Source organism: Balaenoptera musculus, chromosome 14 (genome assembly GCF_009873245.2).
Source record: "Balaenoptera musculus isolate JJ_BM4_2016_0621 chromosome 14, mBalMus1.pri.v3, whole genome shotgun sequence".
Classification (NCBI taxonomy): Eukaryota; Metazoa; Chordata; class Mammalia; order Artiodactyla; family Balaenopteridae; genus Balaenoptera; species Balaenoptera musculus.
Window position 1 is genome coordinate 41,215,104 of NC_045798.1, and position 24,930 is coordinate 41,240,033.

The following is a 24,930-nucleotide window of genomic DNA, read 5'->3' on the forward strand; positions in this document are numbered from 1 at the left end:
CAATAGAAATAAGTTATAAATTTATTAGCTAAATACGTCATTCATTTTCTTCACTCAAAATGCGTGTGTGTGTGGATGGGAGGGGAGGGGAGGGGAGGGGAGGAAGGAGAGGGGGAGAAAGAGGCAAGCGAGCACAGCACCTACCACATGCCGTGCACTGTTTTGGAACTGAATATAATCGGTGAATAAAACAGACCAAAGTTCCTCCCTTCGTGGAGTTTATATTCCAAAAGGAGAGGCAGACAATCAACTCCACACACATATATAGGAAGGTTGATAAGTGACAAAGAGAAGAATAACACAAGGAAGGGGATAGCCCGTGCTGGAGCTGGAAGTTTAGCCGGGACTTGGTATCAGTAATGTCCTGGCAGGAAGAGCCGGCAAAGTCAAAGTGTAACTGAAAAGAATTTTAAAAAGAGATGACTCACAAAGATGAGGAGCGTGAGTGAACTAACAGAGAGGCATGCAGGACAGTTACTACCCTGGGACAGAGGGGCCAAGGGAAGGTACAGTAGGAGCGGGAGTCACAGAATGGGGCCCTGGGCCGGGTGGAGCCCAGCAGCAGGGTCAGACCACAGCCGGCAGGAGGGAGCAGGGTAACCCCGACCTACTACTCCTCCCACCCCTCCACCCATCTCCGCACAGGACCTCCCATTTGCTGGACCCAATCAGAGGGCCAAGGGCAAAGAAGCCCTAGTGATACTTCTAAAGTCGACAGTGATCACGGGCTCAGGGCACCAAGCAGGGCAGAGAACAGCCGTGGGGGAGCAAACCAGTGCAGGAGGCAAGAGAGGGCCTCAGTCGGAAGGTTCTGCTGGAGTAGAGACCTGGGGAGGGACGGCGAACCCTGGAGTAAAGCCTTACAGGCAGAGGTGCCAGAACACCCGCCCAGGCCCAAGGCAGCTTTGAGGGACAGCAAGAAGGCCAGTGAGGCTGGAGAGAGGCAGGCGGGGGAAGCAGGAGATGAAGACAGAGATGAGAGGGGACTGCAAGGCTCTGCAGATCATTAGAAGGACTCTGTCTTTCACTCTAAGTGAGAAGACCTGGAAGCAAATGGATGTTCTGAGCAAAGGACATCAACCCGCTGATGCTTTAGAAAGATCCCCGGGGCAGGGACGGTAGGGACAAGGGTGGGATCTGAGTCAGGAGGCTGTTTTAATAGTGCGTGTAGGAGACAAGCGTGGCTTAGACTGGGGTGGCAACAGTGAAGGTGGTGATAAGAATATTTACTCAAAGCCTAGAATTTTGAGGAGAGTTTTAAGTGGGTTGAATAAAAGTGCTTTTCCTTTTAAGATTTTTTTCTTTTAGATAACTGAAAACATGCTAATGTCTTTAACCAGGGATTTACTATATACATTTAGTAACATGCAATAAAGTACATGCATTAAACTTGGCATGTAAAGTAATATATCTTTTTTGGAAATTAACTTAGCAGTATATATCAATAGGCTCAAAAATGTTAATATACTTTCACCCATTAATCCCACTTCCAAGAATCCTATGGTAATAAAGTGATGTGATTAAATATAAATGTACAATACAACATTATTTATAATAGTCAAAACCTGGCTGCTACACCTAAGGGTAAATTTAAGGTTGTCGGGGAGAAAAGATTGACTGCATGGCTTTCAGGAAGTCTTCCAAAAGTTTTATAAGTTTGAGTGGTTTTATTTGTTTTTGCAACCAGGCTTTTGGTAAAGATAAAATAGTAGAGATTTTAAAACAGCATTCTTTGCACCTTGAGTGATGTGTTGCCAATGTCACATACATAAATTTGGCACTAATCCAGGCAGAAATTATGTTTAAGGTCCACTCATGAAAACAAAAGCATTATTTTAATAGAGGACATTTCAGACCAAAGACACAGTGTTTGGTCAAAAGTGTTTATGGGGGTCACGGGGGAGAAGAATTGTAAATAAAGCTAAAAAATCAGTTTGTGATCGGGCTATGAAAGTCCTTAAATGCCAGGATAAAGAGTTTGCATTTTATTCTGTAGTTTCAAGGACACTTAAAAGATTTTCTCAACAGAAGAAAAAAAAAATTTATAATAATTTTTTTAAAAAGTAACTTTCTAAAATTAATCTGGCAGCAATAATGCAGTATTTCACAGAATTTGAGTTGGAAGAGTTCCTGAAAGGCTTCCGATTCAATTCCCTTGAAGGATGGAATGCAGGAGGTTCCCAAAGGCAGGGAGACTAAAGGACAGGCTGCTGCAGTGATTTGGATTGAGGTGGTGCAGAGCAGAACAGGTACCGTAGAAGACGCAATAAGGAAGAAGGGCGTTGAGTCTTAAAGTTCATGTTCATATAATTTCGTACTAAAATGTAAGACAACTAACAATTTCAACCACAAGAGCTGGACTCTGCCCACAAACATTTTAGTTTTTCATCTTGAGAAGTCACTGGCAAACTATGTAGGCAGTTTGGAACAGGATGTGTATCTATCAGCTTCCTTTAATACAACACATGGTACAAGATTATTCTGTACAATCCCTTGGCATTAAGAGCAGCCTCAGTTACCTTCAAAACTCCAATTCCATTCATGAAATCATCTCAACCCTATTTACTTAGTATTTACATAAAATGTAGGTTTATTTATCTACACCAATCTTTCAGAAAATAACGTCTATAATTGTTTATGTATAAACCCACTGACTTTTACTGTAGATATATGAAATAGCATTGTCAGATCACAGTCAAATATTTCAAAGTTTCCCAGATGACACTGTCCAAAATGAAATCACTCTTGCGGTACTGAGTATCATGTTTATGTCTCCAAGAGCACAAATCATGCATGCCATCATTATGAGTGACATGTCATACCAATGGTCTGAACCAAGAGATCTGACTCAAGGTTTAAAAGAAAAAAACAACGTAATTTAGTTGTAGTTCTCATATAATTTCTTTCTTTGGTCCAAGTTAAAGAAATTAATCCTTATATTTCATCTCACTCTGTACGGTTTCTGTATCTTTTAAATGTTGTTAGTATCTCTGCTTAGTTTTGATGGGTTTTGGTGAGGATGGTATTTTAAAAGCCCATTGATGGTCACAGTTGCATAGCTCCGTGAATATACTAAAAGCCACTGAATGGTATATTCCACATAGGTGAATTCTAGGCTTATGTGAATTATGTCTAATGAAGCTGTTATTATTTAAAAAGCCCATTGAGGATGAAGAGCCTTAAGTAATAAAATATTCTTGCTTGCAATTAATAATCTCTTGCTTGCAATTAATAATCAAAGTGACTTGACTGCTGTCCTTCCCAAAGCTTTCATCACTCATATAAATACGTGTTTGTTGAACTGAAGTAAAGGGATGCCCAAGGTATATCTGGACAGATACAGAACATTTATGTTCAGTTTACTCTAATATTAACATTTCTTCACATTCCCTGGGCACACACAAACTAGATCATGATTAAAATGAGTAGTTAATCACAAACTCATAGACAACTCAGTTGATTATATTTTAGTGGAGTTATTTATAAACACATCACAGCTAAAATCTAAAGCAACTGTTAAGAGTCTTAAGTCTAAGGAACATGATAACTGTTTAATTTATAAAGTAATCAATAATTTTTTCTCAAAACCTAATTTGTGTATTGGATTTTATATTGGGATTTTGTATTTTGTATTGGATTGTATTTTGACTTTTGGAGTATTTATAATTAACTCCTGATAATTCATAACTAAAGGAGAGTAAAGGCATAAAAAATTACCTTTGAAAGGGAGATTAATAATTAGACAAATTCACACATACATCCACAGAATGGCAAAAGACTACCAACCCCTTCATTTTATAGATAGGGAAACCGAGGCTCAGAGAAATTAAATGTTCTGCTCAAAAGTAACAACTAATAAGTGGCAGAACAAGGATTCAAACCCAAGACAATTTGACCGCAAAATCCAAGTCTTCTGGGATTCATAAACAGTCTCACTACATAGCCTAAACGAATTCACAGCCCCAGAAGGTTAACTTTAACTTTTTCAAATACAATTCTGAATTCAAACCCCAAAATTATCTAAAATGTATAGTCAACCAAAGGGTGAACATCTATGATAATGGGTTGTGTTCAAGAGTGGGGTGTGGGGTGTGTCTTTTTTACCTTTAGCCGCGTCACACTCCTTAATCATTCTGAGAAAGTTGGAAATTTCCCTGTCTAGTCTCTGTTGGCATGTCTGTGCTTTCTGGAAAAGGAAAAAAGAAGAAGACAAAGTTTAATAAAGGATTTTTACAGTACATATGCTTTAATGTTTCCATCAAAACTTTTACTTCATAGGTTGATACACTGTAATAATTGAGACATATTCCTAACAGAGAGAAAAAGGTGAGAGAAAATTGCCTTAGAAACTGAATATAACCCTTAGTTAATCACGTACAGATTAATAAAAATAAATCTCTCTAAATTTTAAATACATTCAACATGTCAAACACGTACCATACAACTGCATTAATTACTTCTAATAACTCATTACACAATATATATCTGAGGAGTTAGATTCCTGATTTATTCAAACTTTTAGTAGGCTTGATTAAATTCATCGAGAAATTATAAAATGCACCCATTAAGAATATATATATATATATATTTTTTTTTAAAGAATTCCGTTATTTTTATTATTTATTTATTTTTAGCTGTGTTGGGTCTTCGTTTCTGTGCAAGGGCTTTCTCTAGTTGCGGCAAGCGGGGGCCACTCTTCATCGCGGTGCGCAGGCCTCTCACTATCGCGGCCTCTGTTGTTGCGGAGCACAGGCTCCAGACGCGCAGAGCTCAGTAGTTGTGGCTCATGGGCCTAGTTGCTCCGCGGCATGTGGGATCTTCCCAAAGCAGGGCTCGAACCCGCATCCCCTGCATTGGCAAGCTGACGCTCAACCACTGCACCCCCAGGGAAGCCCAAGAATATATTTTAAAAACTGCTTTTGCTTAAAAACTCCAGATGGTACGAACATTTGGAAACCACAAGCTGATTTTCGTTCAGCAATCTAAGTGCACACAGCCCTCACATAATCAGACCAATAAGGACATCTTCTTAGTAAGTAAAAGCTTGTAAAAATAAGGGACAGCATTCATTTTTCCTTGTAATTTGAAATTTCTACATATTTAGATCCCTAAAAGCAAAACATAAATACAGAGTTTCATGATGTACGTTGCATCCCATCTTAGTATAGATTTGGAAGTCCAAAATGAAAAAATCAGATAAAACCATTTATTACATTAACAATGTAATTTTGAAGTTAGTTTTATTTAGTTTCCCTTTAAAGGAAACTAAGAAGCAAGAATAAGAAGCAAGAAAATCAAATCATCGCTGTAAAGTTGGTTGGTTACAGCAATAAGAAAATATTCTGAGAACCTTGACCTTACCAATATTAGTTTCACATTGTTGAAGGCAGGGTAATACATTTAGCCTGTGAATCTTCCCTACTTGGTACTCCTAATCTCAACTGACTCATCCCCAAAACACTTTTGCTCCCCCTAAATCAGACCTAAGTGCCAAGGTGATATAGGTACACATGCTTTTCACCTTATAAATTTTTCAGTGCTTCTGAAGCTCAGCTCAACCACAGCAGAATTACTCGTGGTACCACATTAGGGACAAGCAATGTTCTCTTTAAAACGTACATTACTCTATTTTGAGAGCTCCAACAACATAAAAATGCAATTCACTTTTTTTGGGGGGGAGAGGGAGAATACCTACATTGTGCAATTTGAAACACCACAGATACTGTATGCTGGATCATTTTTCCAGACATAGCCTGTAAATACACGTTTAAGGCAGGAGAAAAGTCAATTGGGGACCACTGAAAACATGCACTGCGCAACCAAATGTTATCACTCATAATTTATTAATAGAAAATTGTCATTTTCAGTCTATACATATTTAATACCCCTGCCCACGTGCACGCTGCGCCAATGCTACTGTTTTCTCTTTTTTCTCCTATGGTGAAAGTTAGCTGGGTGCACAAAAGCAAGCACTGGCTTCATTTGCAGACTGTGAATCTGTGATCAACATCACAGTTCCTGTGGTTACCGTTAAAGACAAGAAACACTATTACATTGATCTTCCCTTGGCATATCTGATAGTTACTGAAAAAAGTTCCCTTGATCCACAATTTATTTAAGAGTTACGATAGGTCAGCTGGAGAAGATCTGATCAACACATACTGTTTTATAGTTGGGTACAAATGTGTGTCGTCTATTCTAAACAATTAATGCCATTTAACTGATGCAAAAAACCCAGAAAGAGGTTATTAATACAATTTTTAAAAACCACATTCTTCAATTTGCGATCATTTCCTTGTAGCAGCTACTGGTTATATTACAAAAGCCTAAAAATCTAATTAGGAAGGTTAATGCTTATGCATTCTTTGCAGAGCCCAGCATGGTGTCTCACTGACTTCTATGCCATGCACCTTATGTCAGGTTTTAATTTTTCTAATTTTTTTTTTTTTTTCGCCATGCCGCACAGATTGCGGGATGATCTTGGTTCCCTGACCAGGGTCGAACCTGTGCCCCCGTGCAGTGGAAGTGTGGACTCCTAACCACCGGACTGCCAGGGAATTCCCTAGGTTGTAATTTTTATTTACACTACATAAATGAGATCCCACTCGAGCAGTGTTCTAATACCCGAAGTGAGACAGTATTTTAAATCCAGGTTATCTGGCACAGAGCCCAAGAAGAGGAGCACACCCACAGACCTGGGCTGCAGAGAGTCGGAGGCGCCCAGGCTGAGTAGCCAGGCCACAGTCAGGACACCGGTCTCCTGCAGCTACTTCTGCCCACCCAGACTCCCGCTGTTGGTTTTGTTTAAGTTGATGTTAAACTACTCTATCAACCCTGACATATGAGAAAGTTCAAAAATGTATATCAAGGGGGTGGGCATCTAGGGAGGAGTGGATAGGGTAGGAGAGAGAGGTCATTAATGCCAGCCTATTTGCCACATACAGACAATCCACATTTGGTTAATTAAGAACCGAAGCATTAGCAGGTACAGACTACCATATATAAAATAAACAACAAGGTCCTACTGTACAGCACAGGCAACTGTATTCAATATCCTGTAATAAACCGTAATGGAAAAGAAGAAAAAGAGTGTATGTATATGTATAACTGAATCACTTTGATGTACACCGGAAACTAACACAACACTGTAAGTCAACTATACTTCAATCAAAAAAAAAAAAAAAAAAAAAAGAACCAAAGCAGACTGCCTTCTCAGAAATAAAAAGAAACTAATGATACACACAACACGGCAGGTGAAAGATGACAGGCACCAAAGAGCACATATGGTGTGATTCCATTTAGATGGAATCCTAGAATGGGCAAAGCCGACAACACCTGTGATGACAGAGCAGATGAGCAGCTGCCTGAGATCGAGTGGAGGGCACTGTCTGGAAGGGGCACCAGAGAGCTTTCTGAGGTGATGAAAATGTTCTACACCCTGATAGGAGTGGTGGTTACACAGGGTATTTGTCAAAACACATCACACTGAAGATGCTAAAATGCCCTCCTTTTATTACATAAAAATTGTACCTTAATAATATTAAACTTTAAAAATAATGGTTGTAAAACCCTGACAACTTTCCTCTGCAGAAAACAGCCAGCATTGCGAGTACTGGTGCCCCGTACTCATCTCCAAATCTTCCTAATTCCAGCCAAATCCACTTCAAGGATAACCCCACACTCCATCTTCCCTCAATCTAAGCCAGTCCACAGCACACTGATTCTTTTTGGTACCTGGTGATTTGTAATCTTCTTAATGTTGTATTTTGCATTAGTTATCTACACAAAGTTAAAAAAAAAGAAAGAAAGAAAAAAGAAACACAATACATGGAGAAAGGCAACTCTCCCTCACGTATTTGTCAGTCCTAGAGTCCCTGTTTTCCCCCTTTCCCAGTCTCAAAGCAACAACTGCTAATAATTTCTCATCTTTCCTGGGATGATCTAACCTATACAAATGTGTGTGTACATCCCTGCTTTCTTTCTGCCATGTAGAAGCATATTAGATACACCATTTAACACCTTGCCCTTTTCATGTAGCTATAAATCTTAACTGTATCAATATATATATATAAATCTGCCTGATTCTTGTATGGGTGTACCACTCTATCAGCTTTGAGGTGATGTACACTCATCTTTCTGCACATTCATTTTAATTAGAAATCATTTCTTCTTCAGTCAGGGAAGTCTGATATTACTTTCTCATTTGGTTTAAATTTAGCATCATCTGCTCATTATTTCTTATCACACAGGTACAGTTCAGAGCCTATAAGAATCAAGATGTCATCAACAAATAAAAACCCCACTCTCCTAGTGCCCCCTCAAGCTAAGAGCCTACCCCAACTTGATCCAAAAGAACTTTCTACAATGATGAAAACATTCTATATCTGCACTGTCCAAGGTGATAGCCACATGTAACTACTGAGCACTTGAAACGTGGCTAGTTAAAATGAGGAAATGAGTTTTTCATTTAACTCCAATTCATTTAAATGTAAATAGCCACGTGTATCTAGTAGCTATCATATTGGACAATGAAGTTCTGTACCAATACTTGTTTACATTTCTCTTCCATTTTTTATTTCTGAAATATTTTCAAGTTGCCATTAAGGCAACAACTGTAAGGCCAGTATTTCTATGATTTGTCTTACACTTTTCTCCCCGTAGGCCTAACCTCAAGGCAGTGACAGACTGAAGGCTAAGAGAAAATGTTTTAAGTTTTTGGAGACCCTCATTTAGGTGGAGGTAAAGTGGGACCAAGAGTATCATATAACATGGTCATTTTTTCAGTGTGGACATTCCCCCATTCCCCCAATTTCTTATAGATCTACTTACTCGTCCAAAAGCATGTTGAGGAAATGAGGTTAATTTTATGTTAATTCGGGAAGTTTCAGAACATTCCAGTCCTAGAGCTCCTCATTTCCTTTAGAAAGTCTATAGACATCTAGAATAGGTCTATTTCACAAATTGGTCTGAGTATTTCCTTGCAACCGAAGAACCCAGGGATCGAGGGCATTTTGGAGCCAGTCTACCACAAGCTACACATCCATATACATCAAAGTTCATTTCAGATTTTCCCATTTTTGACCAACCTCCACAAACTGAGACAGAGTCAGAATTCCCAGAATTAGCATTCAAATTCTGTTGGACAAAGATAAGTGTATAAGCTGCAAAACCTCAAGTACTTAACACTGGCTGAAACTCTCACTGACATCAGGTGCTATAAAATCTAGAAGGCAAAAACCTCAGGGCTTTAAAGTTAACACAATATTCAAATAAAGAATAAAATAAAAGGTACAGTTGTGGCTGATAACCCTAAAATTTGAAAATTAAGCTAAAGAAGAAACATTTCTTCAAGTTTTTTAATGATATGCAAGTTAGTATGCTTTTATTTTACCTGTAACTTCCATTAAATAGGTCTTTAAATTACCATAATCCTGGGAAAGAAATTGCTGTGCTTTGTAAGCCCTTCCAGGTTTTATCATTTACCTTATATTGAGGGTGGATAAATAGGGAAGGATTTCTTTTCACTTAGGGAACCTGACCAGAAGTTAAAATATTTAGCACAGCTTTATTTTTTACTTGTTTAACATGATTTTGGTCAGAGATATTTAAACCTTCTTTATTTACCTGAACAGTTTTAATGTTATTTAGATGCTCTGGTAGATGTTACTTCTGCAAAGTTCACTGATCTGAAAATTATGCTTACGGCTGTCACCATAAACATATTCGGCCTTAAAATAGAAGGAGTGCTGGTAAAGCAACAGTCAACTACTGGGGAATGTCTTCAACAAAACATGGAAGGGCTCAAATTCTCTAACGTTCATCATAAATTAAGATTAGGGATCAAAAGTGTCAAAATCTCTTTCTTACTTTAAGGTTATAGGTCCCTAACAAAACTCCTTAGGTATTAGCAAACTTAAATTCACTAAAGTTGTTGATTTAGAAACATTCAAATCCTGCAATAAATTCATTTCATTAAAAAAAAGATTACCAAATGTAAAATAGATAGCTAGTGGGAAGCAGCCGCACAGCACCGAGAGATCAGCTCGGTGCTTTGTGTCCACCTAGAGGGGTGGGAGGGAGACGCAAGAGGGAGGGGATATGGGGATATATATGTATATGTATAGCTGATTCCCTTTGTTATACAGCAGAAACTAACATACCATTGTAAAGCAATTATACTCCAATAAAGATGTTTAAAAAAAAAGATTAAATTTAGTAGGCAAATTCATATGCTCTGACATAATTATTCAGATTGAAACACATCATCCTTTCGTAGTTCTAATTCTTCCAAACCCATTCATTTAAAAGGTATAGCCAGAAAACTGATGCCAAGAAAAAAATACCTATTTCATTTCAATTACTTATGTTGGTATTTCTCTATGGATGAGGCACTGATGTCACTTCAGATGAGGGCCTCTCCATTCATTACTGATGCTTTACCTTACCTCTAATCAATGAAGTTACAGATTACAGGTGCTTTTAAATGAAACTACAGACCACGAAAGGTATCACTATGGTTGCATTATTTAAACTCTGAAATATACAGTGAAGTCATAAAGGGCAGTAAGGCAAGCAATGCATGCCCCCCCTACTGGCAGCAGCTTTCAAAGAGAATGACAATCTGATTACAACATAAAAATCTTAACCAAAAAAGATACACGCAGGCACATGCCTAGCTTTAGAGCCTATTTACCGAGATATCTGATAGTTAATACTGTAAAAGAGACAGCATAAGTAGCAAGAGAATATTACTGGAAAAGTAATACTACTTCCACTGTCGTGAGAAATCTTAATTTCAAAACCTCATATTTAAAAAAAAAAAAAATTCTTGGTAAAACCTGAGTGATAGAGTTAGGTATACAGGTCAGGTTTTCCTACTTACCTCTAAGGATTCCTTCAAGTCTACAGCAGAAACTGCATCTTCCTCTTCATCATCAGTCAGCTGGTCCTGGGAACAGTAGTGAGTGCTGTAAGCAGAATGTTCTTCTATTGCTTCCAGCCAGTCCTGAAATAATACAAGGATTTAAATAAAAGTAAAACACATTTCTACTCAAAACAGATATTATGACAACAATCTGGGAAGAATAAAATGTACGTGGAGAAAAAAAAAATATTATGGCCTCAAAAAAACAAAACAAAACAAAACAAAGAATTCCCAACAACAAAATAATGATGCAGGTCTCTTGTCCATGACATGTCAGGATAAAAAATTTTCCCAATACTTTAAAAAATACCATCTATAAGTTTACATATTCATTCAAATTAATACTGAAACACATTATAAAAACTAAACAATGGGTGGAGAATCTTGCACTTAGAATTATAGGTTCTCAACACTGTTGAATAAGTTACTGTATAAGATGCATCCAGAAACAATTTACCAACTTGCCATAAGCGCAAGACACTCAGACCATTTTAAGAGAGCCAACAATTACTCTGATGCTTTAACTTTTACTATGTTTTTAAAAAATTAGTGGGACTCCCCTGGTGGTCCAGTGGGTAAGACTCCGCACTCCCAACGCAGGGGGCACGGGTTGGATCCCGGGTCAGGGAACTAGATCCCGCATGCATGCCGCAACTAAGAAGTCTGCGTGCCGCAACTAAGAAGTCTGCGTGCCGCATCTAAAGATCCCACATGCCACGACGAAGACCCGGTGCAGCCAAAATAAATAGATAAATAAATAAATAACAAATATTTTTAAAAATTAGTGATTTCACAAAAAGATGGAATGTTTGCCCTAAAAATATCTATCTTACTTCTACCTCATTTCTTGCAGCATTTTTCAGGGTCAAATCTTACCCTTTTATGAAATTTTGGGACAGTCACGTTTTGTATTGTTTAGGATTCTCTGCAAGGCCAAAGTTAACTGCTCTGGAAAATAGATCCTTTTAACCCCTTACATAATTTACAAAAAACAAGATAAGTCTACGAATATTGTTTTGATCTAAAGGGATATGGAGTCTCCATTAAATAGCTACACAATGAATTTCTGTCATATCAATCCCAATTTCTTGCTTGCTGCTATTGTTCAGTTTACCACAAAGAAAGGCTGAGTCTACACTGTAATAAATTAGTGTAATTACACTGTAATAAATCAGAACACCTGGGCTGGAGCCAGGTTCTGTTACTTGCAAGCTGCATGAGCTTGAGAGGTCACTTCAATCTTAGTCTTCAGTTTTCCTCATCTATAAATTCAGAGGTAGACTAAATAATCATTTAGGCTTTTTTCCAAAACCAATAAGGGCCTCTTACATTCACAGAAGCAAAATTTAAAGAAGAAGAAGAACAGAAAATACTTGCAGGTGCATGTTGATAAGGAATTAATTCCTAAGCCAAATTTCAAAAGTTTCATATAATCACTCCCGTTAAAAAGGTACAATCAACAAGATGTTAGATGTTAATATTGAGCCTACCTTATATTCTTTACATTCTTAAATGTTAAGTTTTATGAAAGATAAACGAATCCATAAAATTACCTCTCTTGTCTGCTGAAGGCTATTCTTAGGAACCCTGAAGCCATGAACAGTGTCATCGAAGCATTTAATAAAGAAGAGGCATCTATCAGTGGGTTTTACCTTGGATATAAAGAAGTCAGTAAGACAACATCATTCATGCCCATAAAACAAAACCCTAAAATTATCTATACATAAAATTAACAATATTAACATGCCAATAATACCCGAGTGAACATTTAAAATACTGAGAAAAATTGATACATCAGGAGTATCAAATGCACTGCAGCTTATCTACATCACATCTGGCTTTCATATTCTTAATCAAAGTAAATACTAATAAATAGTCACTAGGTATGTAGTTTTCCTTTTATCCTGTTAAATATAACATAGCATGCGCTTGGGCTATAAAGTCCTTCAAATACAAGAACTCCAATCTCTTATTCATGCCACTCTCCTGAAGCTTTTGTTTGAGCTGAGTACAGAAAATGTTTGAACTGAGTGTAAAAGCATGAAGAGTAGAACAGGAAGAGCTGGAGTGTGAACAAGAGCCGGCCGACTCGATGGGAGAGCAAGCTGCCTTGGAGGAAAGGAAACAAGGAGCTTTGCGAGCAAGCTCCCACCCCCAAGACTGTTCACCTGGAACTAGTACTGTCCCCGAGGGTGACACAACAGCAGCAAGGGCATACCTGGACAACAGTCTGCCTTTGGAAATTAAAAAAGCAGAGCTGGGCAGCCATAAATACTAAAGAGAGTAGGGGAGTCACCCAATGGAAAGAGACAGAGATGGGAATCCCAAACTCTGTCTTTTCACATCTCTTACTGATGCACAAAATAGATTCCAAGCAGTCACTGAAATACAGACCAGAGCTGCCATCCAAGAAACAGAGTTTACAAGCCAAACCCAGCCAAGAAAATGACCTAAAACAACGGAAATAACATTTAATGGAGAAAAACAAAGAATCCAGGATCTCCAGAACTTAACATTAAGGATACAATCCAAAATTACTTGACATATGAAGTAAAAAAGTGGACCACATTCTCAAAAGAAATCTAATTAAAAGGTAAAAAATGTCAGAATGGTTAATAGGGACCCAAATATACACTATCTACAAGAGACAGAAGATAAATTAAAGATACAGCTAGGTTGAAAGTAACTAGATAGAAAAAGAGATACTATGCAAACAGTAACCATAAGAAAGCCTGAGTGGTTATATTAATATCAAGCAAAATAGATTTCAAAACAAAATGCATTATTACAGGAGATAAAGAGGACCACCACATAATGCTAAAAGGGCAAATTAATCAGGAAGATAACAATCATAAATATGTATGTGATCAGTAACAGAGTGAGAAATAAATAATTCTACAAGTATAGTTGGAGATTTAAACACCCTTCTCTCAGCAATTGATACAATTAGAAAAAAAAAAAAAGGCAGTAAAGACACAGAAGATCTGAACAACACTATCAACCATTATGACTGAATGTTTATAGGACATGACCCCCAACAATAGCAAAACACACATTATTTTCCAGTGCATTCTCTAGGATAATCCATATGTAGAGTCACCAAGCAAGTCTCAATAAATTTGACAAGATGGAAATCATATCGAAAATGTTCAATGACCAAAATGGAATTACATTATAAATCAAAAACACAGTAATTAGGAAAACCTCAATTATTTGGAAATTTAACAACACACTTCTAAACGTTCACTGGTTCAAAGAAGAAATCATAATAGGAATTAGAAAATATTTTGAACTGGATGATAATTTGAATAATCTAAGCTTCAACCTTAAGAAACTATAAAAGAGCAAAGCAAGCCCAACTCATGGAGAAATTATTTAAAATGAATTAAAAAATCAATGAAATAGCAAAAACAAGAGAAATATTTCAATGAAATCAAGAGCTGGTTCTTCAAAAGGATCAATAAAACTGATAAAGTGCTAGACAGATTGATCTAGGAAAAAAAGGAAAACACAAATTACCAATATAAAAAGTAAAAGAGCATATCATATAACACTACCTATCACACAGACATTAAAAACATAATATGGGAATATTACTAACCCTAAGTTTTATAACCCAGAAGAAAATGGACAAATTTCTTGAAAGGCAAAAATTACAAACACCAACCCAAAAAGAAACAGAAAATGTGAATAGCCCTATAGCAACTGAAGAAATTAAATTTGTAACTACAATCCTCCCCCACCCCCGCACTAAAACCTCCTGGCCCATGTGACTTCACAGGTGAATTCTATCAAGCATTTAAGGAAGCAGTAACCTAATCCTATACAAACTCTTCTAGAAAACTGAAAAGGAACATTTTCCAATTCATTATATGAAACCAGACAAAATATCACAGGAGAAATATAAACCAATATCCAGCATGAACAAAAAAGCAAAAAATCTTAACAAAACATTAACAATATATTAAAATGGTAATTTATCATAACCGACTGGGATTTGTCCCAGCAATATAAGATTGACTTTATTAACACCCTAAAGTCTATCAATACAACTAATCATATTAACAGAATGAGTAAAACCATATGATCATTTCAATAACATGGAAAATAGCGTTTAATAAAATTCAACAGATTTTCATAATGAGGGATCTCAGTAAACCAGGAAAGGAAAAGAACTTACTCAACCAGATTAAGGGCTTCATATGTTCAAGCCCTAATCCCCAATGAAACTACATTTGGAGATAGGGCTTTTATAAGAGGTAATTAAGGTAAAATGAGATCATATGGGTGGAACTCTAATCCAGTATGACTGCTGTCCTTACAAGGAGAGGAAGAGAGATCAGGGATGCCTGCACACAGAGAAAAAGTCATGTGAGGACAAAGCAAGGAGGCCGCCACCCGCAAGCCAAGGAGAAAGGCCTCAGGAGAAACCGACGCCTCAGTGTCAGAGCTAAAACTATAAAAACTCTTGTAAGAAAACTTGGGAAGAAAGCTTCATGGCACTGGACTTGGCAGTGGTTTCCTGGATGTGATACCAACAGCGCAAGTGACAAAAGAAAAAACATAAACTGGACTATATAAAAAATAAAAACTTCTATGCATCAATGGACATTATCAGCAGAGTGAAAAGACAACCCATGAAACTGGAGACAATATGTACAAATCACGTATCTGATAAGGGGTTAATATCCAGAATATACAAAGAACTCCTACAACTCAACACCAACAAGAAAAAAAAAAAAACTGATTAAAAAATGGGCAAGAGATTTAAACAGACATTTCTCCAAAAACAACATACAAATGGTCACTAAGTACATGAAATAATGGTCAACATCACTAGTCATCAGGGAAATGGAAATCAAACTACAATTAGATACCACCTCATACCTATTAGAATGGCAAACAAACAAACAAACAAACAAAACCCACAGAAAAAACAAGTGTTGTGGTGAGGATGTGGAGAAATTGGAGCACTACTGGTATGAATGTAAAATGGTGCAGATGTTATGGAAAACAGTACAGAAGTTCCTTAAAAATTAAAAATAGAACTACCATATGACCCACCAATTCCACGTCTAGGTATATATCCAGAAGAAATGAAAGCAGGATCTTGGTGAGACATTTTCACTCCCGTGTTTATAGCAGCATTATTCACAGTAACCAAAAGGTGGAAGCAACTCAAAACATCCATTGATAGAGGAATGGATAAAGAAAATGTGGTCTATGCATAACAACGGAATATTATTCAGCCTTAAAAAAAGAAATCCTGTCACGTGTTATAACATGGATGAACCTTGAGGACATTATGCTAAGTGAAATAAGCCAGACAAATACTGTATAATTCCACTCATGTGAGGTATCTAAAGTAGTCAAAAGCATAGAAACAGAAAGTAGAATAGTGGTTGCCAGGGGGTGGGGTCCTGGAAATAGAGAGGCGCTATTCAATGGGTATCGAGTTTCAGTTCTGCAAGATGAAAAAGTTCTAGAGACCTACTGTACAACAAAGTGAATAGAGTTGACGCTACTGAACTTAAAAATGGTTAAGATGGTAAGTTTTATGTTACGTGTATTTTACAATTAAACAAAATTTATAGGTGTAAACACCTGTATTAGAAAAGAAAAAAAGTCTCAAATCAATAACCTAAGCTTCTACCTTAAGAGTCTAGAAAGTGAACAGAGCCTGCCTCATAGTAGTCACTGAACGCCTGTTACCTTGTATCAATATGGATTCATAAATGTAGCCTCTAAGTAGACACTTATACAAGAAGCAAAAGTTATAAAACAAGGTGAAGCATAACACAGCAGAAGCTATCAATTCTAAAGAAGTTAAAAACCGGGATATTTTAAAAGAGTGAGGGAGCAACTTGTCTAATTTTTTGTTTTAAGATAGACAAATCTTAGTGTTAAATAAGTGAATCAAAAGCTGGAACAGAAGAGAATGGCCGGGACTGCACTAACAGAAGAAACGAGAAGATTAGACGGCTAAGACTAGAGAGCGGTTCCCTGGCCCTCTGGTCTAATGCGAAGGGAGGAAGGGGAGCGAGGACACTAAGGGACCAGCCTGTGTAAGGAGGCCTGAGCGCAGGCGCAGGTGACTGAGCCTGTGACGGCCCAAGGGCGACGCTGCTGGCCCTCTGGGAGTTCACACGGAAAGGCAGGGGCTGTGCTCTGAAGAGCGGGTGCACCGCCGTGGCATGTTGACAACCCTGAAGAACTTGAAGCAGCAAGCGAAAAAGTATGTCTAGGCTCCAGTCTTAGACTAAGCTCAAAGGAGGAAAAAATTCTTTCTCCTGGCTGGTAAAAGCAAAACAGCCAGAAGTGAATATGGAGAACCTAAAAATCCCAATTTTGATATAGGCTTTAAATTTTACCACCAGAAAAATTTCCATTTTCCAGATTTACCCATGTACAAATACAGGCACGCCTACACATATGTATGTAGATATGTATATGCATACATTATGTGTGAATATATACACATACATACGTATATACATACACATACAAAATGGTAAAAGTTCTGTATAAATGTTTTTGGATCATGCATCTCTTATTCCACAATACGTAGAGATGTTTTTTAACTTGATTATATTTTTTAAATGGAATTCCACAACTTTACTTGTTCTCAAATAAAAACATATACAGTCATCCCTCGGTATCTGTGGGGGGACTGGTTCCAGGACACCTGAAGGATACCAAAATCCACGGCAGCACAAGGTCCTTATCTAAAATGGCATAGTATTTGCATACAACCCATGCACATCCTCCTGCTTACTTTAAATCATCTCTAGATTACTTATAATACCTAATACAATGTAAATGCTATGTAAATAGTTGCTGGTGCACGGCAAATTCAAATTTTGCTTTTTGGAACTTTCTGGAATTCCTTTTCCTATATAGTTTTGATCCACAGTTGGTTGAATTAGCAGATGCAGAACTCGCAGATACGGAGGGCCAACTCAACTGCACAAGTGCCTTCTACCCCAAGATTTTACAAGGCAGCTTATACCAATGATTTAGGGCAATCACTTGCAGGACTGATTTCACAGTTTAAGCAAAAGATGCATGTGTCATCCTACCGTGCATACTGCTTGAGTTAGGTGTTTGCATCCCTGGCGATAAATATTATGGACTGCATCAGGCCTTCAAAATAAATATAAATTATCAAGGCAAAAGGAAAAGAGATTAGTGAAAACATTTAATCATTCGAAATTTAGATGCTGAAATTCAACAAGTATTAGGATCATAATACTCACTGTTTCCTATACCATGAGAGGACTCCATGTTCTAACACTACCCAGAATAATCTCCAGCCAAAAAATCTTGAACTCTAAGGGAAAAAAAACAAAGATTTTTCCAAGTTGATACATCTAGATTCAAATACTTGACTGATAAAAAGTAATTAAGTTATGACAGTTCTATCTGAGCCTTTCATCCGGACAGTACCACTGCACACTCAAAAATGAACAAACATGAACTGAGGAACTGGGTGCAGAAATGAAAACATACTACTACAGGGTGACAGGGACAGAAGAAATGCCACATTGGTAAGATCAACGATGAACACAGTTTATAGTTCTGACAATACTGTGCAAGGATATTTATAGGAAATATATCAGTTGTGGGCTTCAAAGACAATTTCCTCAAAGGCCTGAATGCGTTTCTAAAAAAAGAGAATTATCCTAAATTTTATACAATATAAACATACATGTACATAAATATATAGAAGGAGCAGCTGCAAATGCAGAAGAAACTATATGCTCCAAAACAGTTAATTCTAGAAAATAAATGAACTCCAAAAAGCAAAGAAATTTTAGAACTAGAAAGATTTTATATGTGTGCTCTGTGACAATTCAAATATTAAATTCCTCCTGAGTCCTCCATGGATCAATGTTCATAACAGAGATGATACTGTAACCCTATGCTTAAGTAAGAAAAAAAAATTCCTCCACTCTTCTCTGTACAAACTTGGTCACCTAAAAGTGTTAGACCAACAGTTAATTGCTACAATCACTGGATGCCTAATAAAGTCCAGCAGTATAAAAATGGTTTACATGATAAGATCGAATAATTATTAAATCACATATACTTCAAAAAATAATTAATAAGAATTTTAACAAGAGAGCACCTGAGAATCTTTTTTCCAGTTTTATAATTAAAAAACCATCCCAACCTACCTTCCAGAGAGGGCCTTCGTATCGTTTCAATGCTTTGTAGATGGCCTATCGGAAAAACATGTTTTCATTAAAAATGCATCTATGTATTTCAAGAATTCAAAATTTTTTTCTACATTATATAAATGTAATCCATTACCACATACCTTATTACCAACAAGAACATGTTTCATTTCAGCACCCTGGGCAAGATCAAGAGGTTTCTGATCTGTGTAAAATACAAGGAAAAAAACCATCAAGAGCTTAACTCTACTATAAAATTGATGCTTGTATTGTAGCACATAATATTCTTTCATTATTCCATCAACTACACCCCAAATCACCGACCTGAAGCTATCTCAATTCTTTACAGCATCCTTTTCAGTAACTATTAAGCCAGCAAATCAAACTAAACTTTGAACACTCTGTACAGGTTTTGTGATCTTTCAAGCTTTCTTGCCTTGAGTCACTGTATCAGTTTCCTATGGCTGTTGTAACAAATTACAACATAGTTACTGGTTTAAAACAATACAAATTATTCTCTTACAGTTCGGGAGGTCAGAAATCTACAGTCAGTTTCACTGGGCTAATAATCAAGGTGTTGGCAGGGCTGCCTTCCTCTGGAGGCTCTTGAGGAGAACCTGTTCCCTTGCCTTTTCCAGAGGTCCCCTACATCCCCTTGATTTGTGGTCCCTCCCTCCATCTTCAAAGTGCATCATTCCAACCTCTGCTTCCATGCTTACATTTTTCTCCCTCAATATTCTGATCCTCCTGCCTCCTCCCCCAAAAGGAAGGACCCTTGTGATTACACTGGGCCCACCTAGAGAATTCAAGATTATCTCGCTATCTCAAGATACTTAACTAATCACATCACTGGGGGAGTATTATTCAGCCACCACAGCTGCTCTTAAACTACCTCACTGAAGAACAGGTAGCAGAGACAACTCACAGAGTAACGGTGTGATGGTCCACAATTGAGGACAAAAGGAAAAAGTGGTAACTGAGAATGAAACCAGCAAGGTATCATGGTAACTTTCTCAAGCCTACACATGCAAGCACTCTACGTTTTGCCAAACAACAAAAACGCAATTTGTTTGTCAGTTATTTACCGAGTTCTGAAGTGAGCAGGACACTATATGAAGGATGCAAACTAAAAAAATAATCGTCTCATAACCTCAAAGAGCTTCTAATTACTAGAGAAACAAAAGCTAAACATAAAAATTTAAAACAAAAAAAAACAGCCCTTTCATGATAACATCAGACTGGAACTCTGGAACTCTATTTATGCAGTAAGGTGATAACATTCTATCAAATAACCTTTTTATAAATGCCAAACACCTGGTACGTGTTGGACAATTTCTTGTAAAACTATCTCCTAATGAGAGTCTATTATGTGCCAATTAATATTTTAGGCACTGGGGACTCAGTAGTGAACATGACTGAAAAAATTGGGTCGGGGGAGGCGTAGAAAAAGGGAAAGACAGACAACTTAATAAAAAAAGGATATAGCAAATAAACCATGGTATGCCAACATTTTTAAGTGAATGTTCTGAGAGAATGACTGGGATACCACTTTAGATTGGAGACTGGCGGACTGATCGAGGAAAGCCTCTCTCTGAGGGAGGGATGTTTAAGCTGAAAGGAAGGATCCAGCCTTGTGAGAATATAGGGGAAGGGCATTGCAAGCAGAGGGAACAGCTGATGCAAAGGCCCTGAGGTAGCAACAATTAGGTGTGCAAGAGAGAAAGGCAAAGAAAGAAAGAAGCCACATCATAAAAGGCCTCTGTGGGTCAGACCTTTGTGAACCAGTAAAAGGAGTTTGGGTTTTATTCTAAATACGATGGAAAGCCACTGAAAGGTTTTAGGTAAAAGAGTAGCATGATCTGACTTATGTTTCAAACTCTGTCGAAGTGTTAAAAGAACTTAATCAGAACATCTGGGGAAATGTGAACTTTGGCTGTTTGATGATTTTGAGAAATTATAAAATTATTAATAGGATAATGCCATTGTGGCTATTTCTTTAAATAGCTCTACTGAGAGAGAATTCACACAACATACAATTTACTCATGTAAAGTGTACAATTCAGTGGTTTTTAGAATATTCACAGAGTCGTGCAACTATCACATAGTTATGGTGTTTTTTTTAAAAGGAGACCTTACACAAATGTACTTAAATATTTATAGCCAAAATAAGATGACATCGGGGGAGTGGCCATTATTGACAATTCCTGAAAGAGGGTGACGAGTACATCAATTATACTATTCTATTTTTTAAGCTTTGATAATTTCAGTAATAAAAAGTTAAAAAAAAAAAGATCATTGCAGCTACTGTATGGAAAAACCTTGTAAATGTGGGCAAGAGAAAAGAAGGGATACAAGTTACAAAGCAATAGCAAAGGTCCAGGTGAAAGACACTGGTGATATACAAACAGCTCATGCAGCTCAATATCAAAAAAACAAACACCCCAATCAAAAAATGGGGAGAACACCTAAATAGACATTTCTCCAAAGAAGACATACAAATGGCCAAGAGGCACATGAAAAGATGCTCAACATTGCTAATTACTAGAGAAATACAAATCAAAACTACAATGAGGTATTATCTCACACCGGTCAGAGTAGCCATCACCAAATAATCTACAAACAATAAATGCTGGAGAGGGTGTAGAGAAAAGGGAACCCTCCTACACTGTTGGTGGGAATGTAAATTGGTAGAGCCACTATGGAGAACAGTATGGAGGTTCCTTAGAAAACTAAAAACAGAGCTACCATATGATCCAGCAATCCCACTCCTGGGCATATATCCGGAGAAAACCATAATTCGAAAAGATACATGTACCACAATGTTCACTGCAGCACTATTTACAATAGCCAAGACGTGGAAGCAACCTAAATGTCCACCGACAGAGGAATGGGTAAAGAAGATGTGGTATGTATATACACTGGAATATTACTCAGCCATAAAAAAAGAATGAAGTAATGCCATTTGCAGTGACATGGATGGACCTAGAGATTGTCATACTGAGTGAAGTAAGTCCGAGAAAGACAAATATCATATGATATCACTTATATGTGGAATCTAAAAAAATAGTACAAATGAACTTATTTACAAAACAGAAATAAAGTCACAGATGTAGGAAACAAACTATGGTTACCAAGGGGGAAAGGGAGGGGGGGCATAAATTGGGAGATTGGGATTAACATATACACACTCCTATATAAAAAACAGAAAACTAATAAGGACCTACTGTATAGCACAGGGAACTCTACTCGATACTCTGTAATGACCTATATGGGGAAAAAATCTAAAGAAGAGTGGATATATGTATAACTGATTCACTTTGCTGTACACCTGAAACTAAAACATTGTAAATCAACTCTACTCCAATAAAAATTAATTTAAAAAAACAAGAAAGATACTGGTGGCTTGAACTAGAGAGTTAGCAGAAAAATGAAGACACTAGTAGGTATGGAGAAAACTGTGTGGCTTTGAGATTTACTTTAGAGGTAGATTTATCAGACTGCTGACAGGTAAAACTTGAACTGGTCATATATTACTCTTTCAGTGGGGAAAAATCTTCTTAAAATGTTAACTGAGCAACTGATAATCACTTTAGGTTTTCTAGCTAGCAAACAGGAGGATGTCTTATGAAAAGGTCTGCCAACTCGTTATTTCTACTCTATCTGCAGGGCACTTTTAGGCAGAAAGGAGAAAGACAATGTGATTTCTTTCACAGAATTCTGTCCTAACACCAAAAATAAATTCTGAACTCCTGCCAACTAGCTGAAGTCCTACACAGAGCCCTCGTTGCTGGATTCAATGCCCACAGTGCCTGGCACACAGTGAGAATTTAATAAAATGCTTTTAGAACTGAATGAAATAGCCCCCTTACCGGGATAGGCACCATAACCAGTTGTTTCAAAATCGCACTACATCTCTTATCGACCACGACAAAATAAAGTAAAAAACGGGAAGGATCCTGTATTTAAATTTTTGCCTGATACAGATTTGTCCCTTAATGGGAAAACGAAATAAAAATGTCAACACTCCTCAAATAATTTACATAGAACACAATCTCAATTAGATGTCAACAGCATTTTTACTAAGAACCTAAAAAAATTATTTTAAATGCCATTTGGAAAAACAAATAGTTAAGACTGTCAAGGAAAATACTCAAAAAAGAATAGTAAGAGGAAACGTCATCAGCTATTAAAGCCTTACAAAAGCAACCATTAAAAGTGCACTGCTTTTGGGCTTCCCTGGTGGCGCAGTGGTTGAGAATCTGCCTGCTAATGCAGGGGACACGGGTTCGAGCCCTGGTCTGGGAAGATCCCACATGCCGCGGAGCAACTAGGCCCGTGAGCCACAACTACTGAGCCTGCGCGTCTGGAGCCTGTGCTCCGCAACAAGAGAGGCCGCGACAGTGAGAGGCTTGCGCACCGCGATGAAGAGTGGCCCCCGCTCACCGCAACTAGAGAAAGCCCTCGCACAGAAACGAAGACCCAACACAGCCAAAAATAAATAAATAAATAAATAAATAAAAAAGTGCACTGCTTTTTATGGCTGAGTAATATTCCATTGTATATATGTGCCACATCTTCTTTATCCATTCATCTGCTGATGGACACTTAGCTAGTGGGAAGCAGCCGCATAGCACAGGGAGATCAGATCAGTGCTTTGTGACCACCTAGAAGGGTGCGATAGGGAGGGTGGGAGGGAGGGAGATGCAAGAGGGAAGAGATTTGGGAACATATGTATAACTGATTCACTTTGTTATAAAGCAGAAACTAACACACCATTGTAAAGCAGTTATACTCCAATAAAGATGTTAAAAAAAAAAAAAAGTGCACCGCTGGTGAAGGGACAGCTGAGGCAATAAAAGAGCACAGAAAACACACAAAAAAAGTAAATTCTTCAAGAGTATGAGAAAGGCATAACAAAACAAAGGAAAAGGAAAGGCTGCTTGATAAAGGGTGCAAGGATAAGTGATTAGCAATTTGAGAGTCTCCCGTCCTAACGTACACTCTCACGTCACCTTTCCTGCTCAAAACCCTCGACACCGACCAACAGAGCTGGGCCTCTGGCTGCCTTATGACGCTACCTGTGTCCCTGAGGAGCCCGCTCTAGGCAACCCGGCAGCTTCCTTCTTCAAATATGCCAAGTGCCCTCCCACCCCGGAGCCTTTACACTTGCTTGCCCTCTGCTTTCACCGCTCTTCTGCCAGAATCCTTCACCACAGCTCACTCCCTTCCTCAGTGTGGCTCTTTGCTCAGTCACTTCAGAGCGGCCTTCCCTTCCCTTCCACCCTTCCCAAAACAAAAGCCTCCCCCCCACACTGAATCGCCCTCTATCCCCTTTAGCCTATTTTATTTTTCCTCACCTCACTGTCCAACACTGTATGTGTATTTATGATTTGTCTATCTCCTCCCACCAGAACACAAGTATGGGGACAGTCAGATTTTGTTCGCTGTTGGGTCGCCAGTACCTGCGACAGTTCCTGGCACACAGCAGAGGCTCAGTATTTGCTGAATGAATGTGATACAGATACACTAGGAGAAAACAGAATCAAGTATTTACCAAAGCTCTACCTAAGCTTAGAAGTGTTAGAAGAAATCAAAGAAGAGGATCAACAAGTTTGACTAAAAATTTAAAACAGGGCTTCCCTGGTGGTGCAGTGGTTAGGAATCCGCCTGCCAATGCAGGGGACACGGGTTCAATCTCTGGTCCGGGAAGATCCCACATGCCGTAGAGCAACTAGGCCTGGGCGCCACAACTACTGAGCCCGCGTGCCACAACTACTGAAGCTCGTGCACCTAGAGCCCGTGCTCCGCAACAAGAGAAGCCACCGCAAT

The 24,930-nt window shown here is 38.0% G+C and overlaps 1 protein-coding gene across 3 annotated transcripts in view; it reads right to left on the reverse strand.

Moving 5' to 3' along the window:
• The window catches only part of OSBPL1A (oxysterol binding protein like 1A), a 216,604-nt gene that overhangs the window by 137,077 nt on the left and 54,597 nt on the right, over nt 1–24,930 (reverse strand). For all 3 annotated transcript variants that reach the window (XM_036823536.1, XM_036823537.1, XM_036823538.1), the window contains 7 exons: nt 19,245–19,306; nt 19,102–19,146; nt 18,181–18,254; nt 18,004–18,067; nt 12,478–12,576; nt 10,883–11,005; nt 4,105–4,186 (listed from right to left, as the gene is read on the reverse strand). In XM_036823536.1, the coding sequence (XP_036679431.1) occupies nt 4,105–4,186; nt 10,883–11,005; nt 12,478–12,576; nt 18,004–18,067; nt 18,181–18,254; nt 19,102–19,146; nt 19,245–19,306 (549 nt within the window). The remainder of the gene's footprint in view (nt 1–4,104; nt 4,187–10,882; nt 11,006–12,477; nt 12,577–18,003; nt 18,068–18,180; nt 18,255–19,101; nt 19,147–19,244; nt 19,307–24,930) is intronic.